The sequence below is a fragment of the Salvelinus namaycush genome, chromosome 34 (genome assembly GCF_016432855.1).
Source record: "Salvelinus namaycush isolate Seneca chromosome 34, SaNama_1.0, whole genome shotgun sequence".
Lineage (NCBI taxonomy): Eukaryota > Metazoa > Chordata > Actinopteri > Salmoniformes > Salmonidae > Salvelinus > Salvelinus namaycush.
The window spans coordinates 23,756,363-23,767,875 of NC_052340.1; the positions used below are offsets into that span (position 1 = coordinate 23,756,363).

General features: G+C 41.7%; 1 protein-coding gene across 1 annotated transcript; it reads right to left on the reverse strand.

The window, feature by feature from the left end:
- Positions 1 to 346: 346 nt before the first annotated feature.
- Positions 347 to 7,187, reverse strand: LOC120028757 (heat shock cognate 70 kDa protein-like). Its single transcript, XM_038973991.1, has 9 exons — positions 7,055 to 7,187; positions 5,262 to 5,471; positions 4,958 to 5,163; positions 4,628 to 4,780; positions 3,929 to 4,484; positions 3,320 to 3,522; positions 2,897 to 3,095; positions 1,045 to 1,277; positions 347 to 871 (listed from the first exon to the last, which is right to left on the reverse strand). Exons 2-9 carry the CDS (start codon positions 5,464 to 5,466, stop codon positions 683 to 685), a joined length of 1,944 nt encoding a protein of 647 aa, XP_038829919.1. The 5' UTR covers positions 5,467 to 5,471; positions 7,055 to 7,187; the 3' UTR covers positions 347 to 682.
- Between the last annotated feature and the right edge of the window lie 4,326 nt (positions 7,188 to 11,513).

Below are 11,513 nucleotides of genomic sequence, written 5' to 3' on the forward strand. Positions count from 1 at the left end.
AATCTAAGTGGTAAATGTTCTATTTGCACCCTTTCTATGCTTCCCATTCTTAAGTTTAATTTTTGCATCTTTTACATTTCAGTTTTGTACACCAGCTTTAAACAGCTGAATATACAATATTTTTGGTTATGTAAATATATTTCAGCTGTTTAGATGGTACAATGATTCTCTCTATACACTATGTGCTTTTTTTTGTAACAACTGAAATAAGGCAAACTATTATAATTTTAGCAACCAGGAAATGGCAAGTGATTTCTGCATAGCACAGCTTTAACATCTATATGATAAACCCTGATGGTCATCAAGACTGTCATAGGTGTCAAAATTAAAGGAGGATCTGGAAGAGTGTGAATTCAAGATATTCTTTATTTTTTAATAGTTTTTTTTTGCCAACAGTGCAGTGCAAAGGCAAAAACATTTTGCAGTCACAGAATTCCACTTGTGAAAAACATGCTCTTCAAACATTCACTGGTTGAACTGAAAATGTTTAACAATAGGTAGAACAGTGCCCATGAAAAAGATTAAATCCATTGGTTGCTTTCAGCATAAAAAGATTAATGACCAAAACAAACAAAAGTAGTCAATGCAGATTGTGAAAATAAAGGTTCAGCCCATTCCAAGCTATAGAATGTGGACCATTATTTAGCCATATCCAATCAGGAGTAAAAGTATACTCAATGGTTTAGTCAACTTCCTCAATGGTTGGTCCAGAGGATCCACCTCCTCCGGGTGTGGAACCACCAGCCCCTGGCATCCCTCCTGGCATCCCCCCGGGCATGCCCCCTGCACCCTGGTACAGCTTGGTGATGATTGGGTTACACACCTTCTCCAGCTCCTTCTGGTGGTGCTCAAACTCCTCCTTTTCTGCAGACTACAAGGAGAGAGAAAGAGAAAGATAGACATTAGTGCTCCAACCTCCTTGTTGAACCACCAGACATTTGTATAATCAAATTACAATGAGGGACTCAGAGCGCAATACTTGATTTTAAATATGAATGTTAACCCACTCCATTCTGGTTGAAAGACCCAGAGCCAGCACTGTACCTGGTTCTTATCCAGCCAGCTGATGACCTCGTTGCACTTGTCCATGATCTTCTGTTTGTCCTCGTCGCTGAGCTTGCCCTTGAGCTTCTCGTCCTCCACGGTGGACTTCATGTTAAAGGCGTACGACTCCAGGCCGTTTTTGGACGCCACCTTGTCCCTCTGGACGTCGTCCGCAGCTTTGTACTGCTCAGCCTCCTGGACCATGCGCTCTATGTCCTCCTTACTCAGACGACCTATGGAGAGAGGGACAGACATTGAGATGGAGGCTTTGTTAAAGCATTGTTGGAGAGAACATCCCTATTTAAAATGGTGTGCATACCTTACAATGGCATAGTGTTTAAAGCTACATTCTGGGATTTGGATGTTCAAGAATTAAAGGGTAAATATCAACAATTGAATTGCCATGAACAGATACCCAGATCCCAGACTATAGATTTACAAGGCAATCTGTGATTGGTTCATCCATGTTTGGACTTTTGAATATACATCTACACACACCTAGTCATTCAAGGGTTATTCTTTATTTGGACTATTTTCTACATTGTAAAGTAATAGTGAAGACATCAAACTATGAAATAACACATATGGAATCATGTAGTAACCAAAAATGTTAAACAAATATATATTTTATATTTGAGATTCTTCAAAGTAGCTTCAAATTCTAGTCCAACAGTAGTACCCCGTCGGAACCAAAAATAATATTCAGATATTACACGTTTCTAATTTTGTCAGAAAGTCATTTTCATTTAAGTTGAAGTGTACTGTTAGCGAGCTAGCTAATGTTAGCTGGCTCTCTAGCGAACTTTACGTGCATGATCTTTGTAGTAATATTATTCATACCGCAGAGCAATTTGCTTGCTAGTTATAGACTAATGTTAGCTAGCTAACATTGAACCTGGTTTTTGTTGCCTGCAGATCCATGCAGGGTAGTAACGTCATGAGCTGGGATTATGGATCATTGTTTAGCTAGCTACATGTCTTAAAAGTTGATGTCACTGCGACAACTGTTGATAGACGTTGTTGGTAAATTCAGAGCGCAGAATAACTGACAAATTTACAAACGCTCAACAGCCATTGAATATGGCCCATGTCAGTAAACGTTGGGGAAAAAGCACAATTAAATTGTTGCCAGCAGCACAGTTGCAGTCACTTACGATCTGGATAACATAAAACAGCCTAACCAGCTCTGCTAGGACAAGTAAAATGGTCAGAGTGAGCTGTTCTCTCATTTGTGTCTGGAAGTCGCTAGCAAGCTAGCCAACGTTAGCCAGTTAGCTAGGGTGCTTGACTGCTGTTAGGACAGAATGCTTGGATCTACCCTACTCCTCAGCCTCACATGCAAATTCTTAAAGAGATGGGTGGGGCTAAAGCTTAAGAGGGTGTGAACGATGCTGAATAGGTGTAGACAAAGAGGGGCTCTCCAGTAGATGCACCAAAACATTCCAAGGCCATTTTCTCTCTAAGTTTATTTGTTCCTCAACTGTAGCGTATGATATACCATTTTCCAGCTCAGTCTCCACTTTGATCCAAAGTAAAAAATGATTGAACATTTTGCTACATAAGACCGGATCGAGTCGGTCGGTCACATATAAGCTAGTTTAATTAACTCCTTTGTTTGTAAACAATATAATTGTAAACAAACACTGTTCAGCCTCAAAACATGGTTAAAACTAGAATTTTGATATCATGGATGATCAGTCCTTGCATCTATAGCTAGGTCTATAAATTTGAGAGTGGGTACATTTCTCCAGCCCCATCCCTCAACTTTTCCCCCAAAACAGTGGCGGGTGGGTGCTATTTTATTGTTTGAAAATCAGATTTGTCCTTTAACTGTAACTACTACTAAGTCTACCTTTGTCATTGGTGATGGTGATCTTATTCTCCTTGCCAGTGCTCTTGTCAGAGGCGGACACGTTCATGATGCCGTTGGCGTCGATGTCAAAGGTGACCTCTATCTGAGGCACACCCCGGGGGGCTGGTGGGATCCCACACAGCTCAAACTTCCCCAGTAGGTTGTTGTCTTTGGTCATCGCTCTTTCCCCCTCATACACCTGACAGGACACAAACACACTCAGGTCAACACTCATGTGGATACATTCAAATTCTCATCTCGAGTTTAAATGTAAACACTAACAAATAAATGAGTGTGTGGGTCAATATTGACTCCGATCCAAATTCAACTTAAATATCAACTGGAGTATTTGCTAACATTTTGACACTGATGGACACAATCCATTGAGGTACCTAGGAATGAGTCATAGTACATTCCGCTCACCTGAATGAGCACCCCAGGCTGGTTGTCTGAGTATGTGGTGAAGGTTTGCGTCTGCTTGGTGGGGATGGTGGTGTTCCTCTTGATGAGCACAGTCATGACCCCTCCGGCCGTCTCAATGCCCAGGGACAGAGGTGTGACGTCCAGCAGCAGCAGGTCCTGCACGTTCTCAGACTTGTCTCCGGACAAGATGGCCGCCTGGACAGCTGTCAAGAGACACAGGGTCATCACTCATTCTTAAACAAACCATCAAAGAATTTACAATGTCCTTTCCATATTAGTCTCTACCCGGCACAGCCAGAAAAGGACTGGCCCACCCCTCAGACTGGTTCCTCTCTAGGTTTCTTCCTAGGTTTTGGCCTTTCTAGGGAGTTTTTCCTAGCCACCGTGCTTCTACACCTGCATTGCATGCTGTTTGGGGTTTTAGGCTGGGTTTCTGTATAGCACTGAGATATCAGCTGATGTAAGAAGGGCTATATAAATACATTTGATTTGATTAGGGCTTCTCTGGATGAAGGTTAGAAATGGTAGAACAGAAAAAGACAGTTGTGACAAGGTTTACTGGGCAAAGCTTTAGATAAAAGAGGGAGCTCGAAAAATAAAGAGCCTCACCTGCACCATAGGCGACAGCCTCGTCAGGGTTGATGCTCTTGTTGAGCTCCTTCCCGTTGAATAAGTCCTGCAGCAACTTCTGGATCTTGGGGATGCGCGTGGAGCCTCCCACCAGGACAATGTCGTGGACCTGGGCTTTGTCCATCTTGGCGTCCCTAAGAGACTTCTCAACAGGGTCCAGGGTGCCTCTGAACAGGTCAGCGTTCAGCTCCTCAAAGCGAGCCCTGGTGATGGAGGTGTAGAAGTCGACACCCTCATACAGAGAGTCGATCTCGATGCTGGCCTGGGTGCTGGAGGAGAGGGTGCGCTTGGCACGCTCACAGGCAGTGCGCAGACGACGCACGGCCCTCTTGTTGTCGCTGATGTCCTTCTTGTATTTGCGCTTGAATTCTGAGATGAAGTGGTTGACCATGCGGTTGTCGAAGTCCTCTCCTCCAAGATGGGTGTCTCCGGCAGTGGACTTCACCTCAAAGATCCCGTCTTCGATGGTCAGGATGGACACATCAAACGTACCACCGCCCAGGTCAAAGATTAGGACGTTTCTCTCCATTCCCACCTAAAAACATTTTTTTGGTGAGTTAAATTATTTTTAGGGTGAAATTTGTCTCTCAAAACACATGGTCAATGGGCCTCAGGTACACATTACAGTTCTGGGTTCTAAGTACTGTTGTTAGTGTTGATAAATATACATAAATTAACCTTCTTGTCCAGGCCATAGGCGATAGCAGCAGCGGTTGGCTCATTGATGATGCGGAGTACGTTGAGACCTGAGATAGTCCCTGCGTCTTTGGTGGCCTGGCGCTGAGAGTCGTTGAAGTAAGCTGGCACAGTGACCACTGCATTGGTTATAGTCTGCAGGAGGAAATATTTACAACTAAGTGAACAGACAAGACAGTCTTCATTTTTGAAAGTCACCTCTACAGTGTGAGAAAAATGCATTTATATTTTGTTAAACCATTCAGTAACACCCAAAAGACCATAACATGCGTTGCTATGAAGACAGAGTGATAGGAATGTTGTGATGCTCACCTTGCCCAGGTAGGCCTCTGCAATCTCCTTCATCTTGACCAGCACCATGGAGGAGATCTCCTCTGGGTAGAAGGCCTTGGTCTCTCCCTTGTACTCCACTTGGACCTTGGGCCGTGTCGAGTCGTTGATCACTGTAAACGGCCAGTGTTTCATGTCTGCCTGGACAACACTGTCGTCAAACTTCCGCCCAATCAGCCGCTTCGCATCTGGATAAAGATAAGGGGGTAAACAGGAGTTAATGCCACACGTACATCTTACATACCGTACATGGTATTCGATCAATTTCTCCAAGTGAATTTCTTACCAAACACTGTGTTTGTGGGGTTCATGGCCACTTGGTTCTTGGCGGCGTCCCCAATTAGCCTTTCTGTGTCTGTGAAGGCGACGTAGCTGGGTGTGGTCCTATTGCCCTGGTCGTTGGCAATGATCTCCACTTTGCCATGCTGGAACACACCCACACATGAGTAGGTGGTGCCCAGGTCAATGCCAACTGCTGGTCCTTTTGACATGGCGTCTGAAAATGAAGAGTGATATCATTAAAACAAACTGTGTGGTGGCAAAGTAGAGATTTTTTAAGAGATCTAGGTATGAACTCATTGACCCAGGTAAGTGATCCTGGGGGTAGACTCTAGGGGACAACTCTGTACAACTGGTCAAGTTGGGTCTATTTTGGTATAGGCCTGTGACACATGATGCTATTTTCAGAAAAGTTCATACAATAGTAGCCTATTGTGTCATTGAAAGACCCCGGGACCACCTGTTCAAAAAGGAGTATCACATTATTGGATACTCACACTGCTCTCAAGGCAGGTCTGCTTGTTTTTACTAGCGGAAGTGACTTTTCATAGCAGGTTTATGAGAACTTAAGCAGCAGGTTAGGATAATTAATGTGGCATGTTAGGAGAATTAATCCGTAATGTTAGGATAATTAGATTAAGGTTAGGAAAAGGGTTAGAAATTGCTAAAATTGTCCCAACCCCACAAATCTAGATACAAACAGGTCTGCCCTGAGAACAGTCTTAGTTTCCACTAATGCGATTCTGCATTCAAAAGACTCATCCCTGTCTTGACCTTCAGTGTAACAGCTGTCTTTCAACCAGACATTCTTCAAAGCATTTCGTCTCGATACAGACAGTTATTTTAGTAGCAGGTTAGAAGAGCCTGCTACGACAAAGTAACTTCGGTATCGAAGCAGCGTGAAGAGTGTTTCTCTAGTTACAGGTTGGGAGTAGGCAGGGGGGTAAAGAAGACGTGCTTTATTACAGCATTTTACATTTTAGTCATTAACAGACACTCTTATCCAGAGCGATTGACAGTTAGTGCATTCACAGGCATAGAAAGTACATTTTTCCTCAAAGTAGCTATCGGCAGTCAGAGTTAGAAAGAGGGGGGGTTAAGTACTGTTTACGTTTTTTTTTTATGTCCGCCTGTTTTAACTGAATAGCTAAAGTAACTCCATGCTTAACACTTTAACCAAATGAACATGATAGAACAAATCCTGGAAGCGATTCCTCACTATCACCTACTAAAATACAAAACAAACATTTTGCCGGGAGTTGTGTCACTGAGGGCACGCCCCTGCCCTGCGGCGGGTGTGTTGGGAAATTGCTAGAACATTCCGTTCAGCTTCATCACCATCCAACTCACGTAGGCTAGACTTGATAGGCTTGCCATTAAAATAAGTTTCACACCCAATTATTTAAACTCGAACATATGTTACATCGAAAAAGTAAACCAATTGTTCAACTGAATAGGTTAATGTTGGAAGGCAAGCCTTCTTCACAGTTAGCCTAACAAGAGAGCGTCCCTTTAAACTGCAAGCAAACTGAAACTGCCATATCCGATGACGCAAACGTTGAAACTATTTTTGCATTCAAAAATAATGTAGCCATTTTCAATTAGAATCTGGGTTTACAGGAGACGTTGAATATGAAACCCAACCGTAGGTAACGTTTCCTGTGAATCCATATTATGCCTAATATAGCCACTTATTGCTTGCTGTTTCAGTATTGCTTCAAGTTTGTTAGCCTGACTTACTGTTTTTCCATCTCCAACAATTGTAATGCTGATATTCAACCTCCATTTCAAAATGCTTACCTTATTAAAGATTAGAAATCAGCCAGAAAATGTAGCTTCACCCTGAATAGTACAGAAGGTTTCCGCCTCTACAATATTCTCGGAGAAAGTAGGCGGGCTGGTGATTTCTGAGGAATATAAAGATTTCCGCAGAACAGTCTAGAACTGAGCGATGTAGCCAATCAAGTCAAGCTTCTTGTGTGCCACAGGGAGGGGCAGTTCATTGAATGCAAGTGTCACAAAAAAAAAGTGATGGTGATGTCCTAGGCCGGCCAAAACTCCATCCCACCTAAACAATTTCACAGTATTATTCCAACCTATTTTTTTTTTTTTTTAACCTTTATTTAACTAGGCAAGTCAGTTAAAAACGAATTATTATTTACAATGATGGCCTACTAAAGCATCAGCTACTCTTCCTGGAGTCCAGCAAAATTAAAGCAGTTATAAACAACTGAAAACATTACATTTCACAACAGATTTCACAACACATTAAGGGTGCGTTCATAAATTCACTCTGGCTGTCTACTCCGTTTTCAGAGCACTCTTGTCTGAGAGTGCTAGTGTTCAGAATAACTGATTAATTTATGAACGCTCAACACCTGTTGAATATGGCCGGTGTCAGTAAACATCGGCAAAAAACGCGTAATTAAATTGTTGCGAGCAGCACAGTTACAGTCACCAACGCTCTGGGGGAAAAAAATGGAAACAGCCAAACCAGCTTTGCTAGGGCAAGTAAAATGGTCAGAGTGAGGTGTTCTCTCATTTGTGTCTGGAAGTACTGTAGCTAGCAAGCTAGCCAACGTTAGCCAGTTAGCTTGGGTTCTTGACTGCCGTTGTGAGGTCAGAACTCTCGGATCAACCCTACTCCTCCGCCAGAGCATCCAGTATGCGGTCTGAACGCTCGGATAGAAACGCTCAGAGTACACTCTGGCACTCCAGAGTGAATTTACGAACATATGCCCTCCGGCCACTACTCTATTATTACATATCTACAACACAAAATCCATGTGTACATGTGTGTATAGTGCGTATGTTATCATGTGTGTGTCTCTTCACAGTCCCCACTGTTCCATAATATGTATTTGTATCTCTTTTTTAAATCAGAGTTTACTGCTTGCATGAGTTACTTGATGTGACATAGTTGAATGTAGTCATGGCTCAAGGTAGTTATGTGAGCCTCCCATAGTCTGTTCTGGACTTGGGGACTGTGAAAAGACCTCTGTTGGCATGTCTTGTGGTATGGATGGGTGTCTAAGCTGTGTGCTAGTAGTTTAAACAGATGCATTCAACATGTCAATCTCTCCACTTACTTTGAGCCAGGAGAGATCGACATGCATATTATTGTTAGCTCTTCTTGTACATTTAAAGGCCAGCCGGGCTGCCTTGTTCTGGGCCAATTGTAATTGTCCTAAGTCCCCTTTTGTGACAAAACTTGGGCCTGTAGGACCTGCCTTGTTGATAGAGATGTTAAGAAAGCAGAGCAGCGCTTTATTATGGACAGACCTCTCCCCATTTTTCGACAACTGTTGTATATGTTTAGACCATAATAGTTTACAATCCAGGGTTACTTCAAGCAGTTTAGTCTCCTCAACTTGCTCAATTTCCACATTATCCATTACAAGATTTAGTTGAGGTTTAGTGAATGATTTTTCCCAAATACAATGCTTTTTGTTTTTGAAATATTTAGGACTAACCTATTTATTTGAAGTTACACTACCGGTCAAAAGTTTTAGAACACCTACTCATTCAAGAGTTTTTCTTTATTTTTACTATTTTCTACATTGTAGAATAATAGTGAAGACATTAAACTATGAAATAACACATATGCAATCATGTAGTAACCAAAAAAGTGTTAAACAAATCAAAATATATATTTATATTTGAGATTCTTCAAATAGCCACCTTTGCCTTGATGACAGCTTTGCACACTCTTGGCATTCTCTCAACCAGCTTCATGAGATAGTCACCTGGAATGCATTTCAATTAACAATTGTGCCTTCTAAAAAGTTAATATGTGAAATGTATTTCCTTCTTAATGCGTTTGAGCCAATCAGTTGTGTTGTGACAAGGTAGGGGGTATACAGAAGATAGCCCTATTTGGTAAAAGACCAAGTCCATATTATGGTAAGAACAGCTCAAATAAGCAAAGAGAAACGACAGCCAATCATTACTTTAAGACATGAAGGTCAGTCAATATGAAACATTTCAAGAACTTTGAAAGTCTCTTCAAGTGCATTCGCAAAAACCATCAAGCGCTATGATGAAACTGGCTCTCATGAGGACCGCCACAGGAATGGAAGACCCAGAGTTGCCTCTGCTGCAGAGTATAAGCCTCGGAAATTCCAGCCCAAATAAATGCTTCACAGAATTCAAGTAACAGACACATCTGTGTGAACCAGGCTGTGTGAATCAGGCCATCATGGTCGAATTTCTGCAAAGAAACCACTACTGCCGTTGTGAGGTCAGAACTCTCGGATCAACCCTACTCCTTCGCCAGAGCATCCAGTAAGCGGAAATAATAAGAAGACACAAATAATAAGATGAGACTTCCTTGGGCCAAGAAACACGAGCAATGGACAGTGGAAATCTGTCCTTTGGTCTGGAGTCCAAATTTGAGATATTTGGTTCCAACAGCTGTGTCATTGTGAGACGTGATGTGGGTGAACGGATGATCTCCGCATGTGTTTTATCCACCGTAAAGCATGGAGGAGGAGGTGTTATGGTGTGGTGGTGCTTTGCTGGTGACAATGTCAGAGATTTATTTAGAATTCAAGGCATACTTAACCAGCATGGCTACCACAGCATTCTGCAGCAGTAAGCCGACCCATCTGGTTTGGGCTTAGTGGGACTATCATTTGTTTTTCAACAGGACAATGACCCAACACACCTCCAGGCGGTGTAAGGGCTATTTTACCAAGAAGGAGAGTGATGGAGTGCTGCATCAGATGACCTGCCCTACACAGTCTCCCGACCTCAACCAAATTGAGATGGTTTGGCATGAGTTGGACCGCAGAGTGAAGGAAAAGCAGCCAACAAGTGCTCAGCATATGTGGGAACTCCTTCAAGACTGTTGGAAAAGCATTCCAGACGAAGCTGGTTGAGAGAATGCCAAGAGTGAGAGAATGCCCTTGAATGAGTAGGTGTTCTAAAACCTTTGACCGGTAGTGCATGCTCGACCCGCTCAGATTTCCACCACAAGCACAAAAAAATTGCCCAAAACAATAAAACCATCTCACCTGCTTTTACACTATGATTTGACACTGGTTTTCATCCAACCTTTTAATGTTTTCATCCAACCTTTCAAAACAGCATTTCTCTGTCAACTTTCCAAATGTTGACAAAACAAAATACGCTAGACCAGGTGGATCTTTTTATGTGGTAAAATTAATTACACAAAAAATGTTGGTGGAAACGCTTTTATGAGCAAATATTGATATAGGCCAATAACCATTATATCAAAGTAAATTTGGAGTCACGTGATGACATGTTGTGTGGTCCTCCCACTACGACTCATCAGGAAAGCATACAGTTTATGAAGTTAAAGATTAAATAAATGATGATGAACTTCACAGGGTTGGGAAAGTGCAAGGTGATGAGCTTTATTCTCCTTTCCAATAAATATCGATGGTCTTATTCTGGTTACATGATAATCTATGCTTGGCAAATACAAATAAACTCGCTATTTTGTCCATAATAATCTCATAATGTAAACTATACAACCGCAGATAGTACTGTTGGCTAGAGCGCCCCTAACAATACCCGAGCGGGCACACTCACTATATAACCCAACATTTGTTGTGAGAAAACCATCAGTAGAGTTGAAAATGCGATGGAAACCCATTTAACTTGTAGTTTTTTATTCGGTACATTGGAATTTAACCGCAAAATGTTATTTTTATGTGCACTACGTCATCACGCACAACCTTTTAGTAAATTTGATGGAAACACACATCTTTTGTGCGAAAATGAGCATATTGTTTTTATGCGGATTTTTGAATATTCGCATGAAAATCTGTCACTAATTGGATGGAAACCTACCTACTGAGATAAATATTGAAAAAAGAGTTCAGTTCACATAACAGGGCTGAACTTGTGGGACAGGTTGTTGTTTTCTTGCCAAAATATTAATAATAATCTTCAGAAATGACATTTTTCGAAGCAACAAAATAACGAGGGTTTTACAATGATGGTGAAAACTTGGAGAAATGTTGGGCTTAAGTGGGTGAAAATCTTACCAGTAGTCACAGAGGATGCATGTCAAAATGCATGTAAAAATGCTGAATTGTTGCACTTTAGCAAGTCTTTGTTCGGAGTTATTGAATTTTTCATGCAATGTGTTCTATATTAAAGGGTATTATTTGTACACAATTTCTACTTAAAATATCAAAGTGACGCAAAATACACTCATTTCGTGGAATGACCTCTCATGGTCTTTCACTTTAGTTGTTTAATTTATACTGTCAGCAAAGAGCATAGGCCT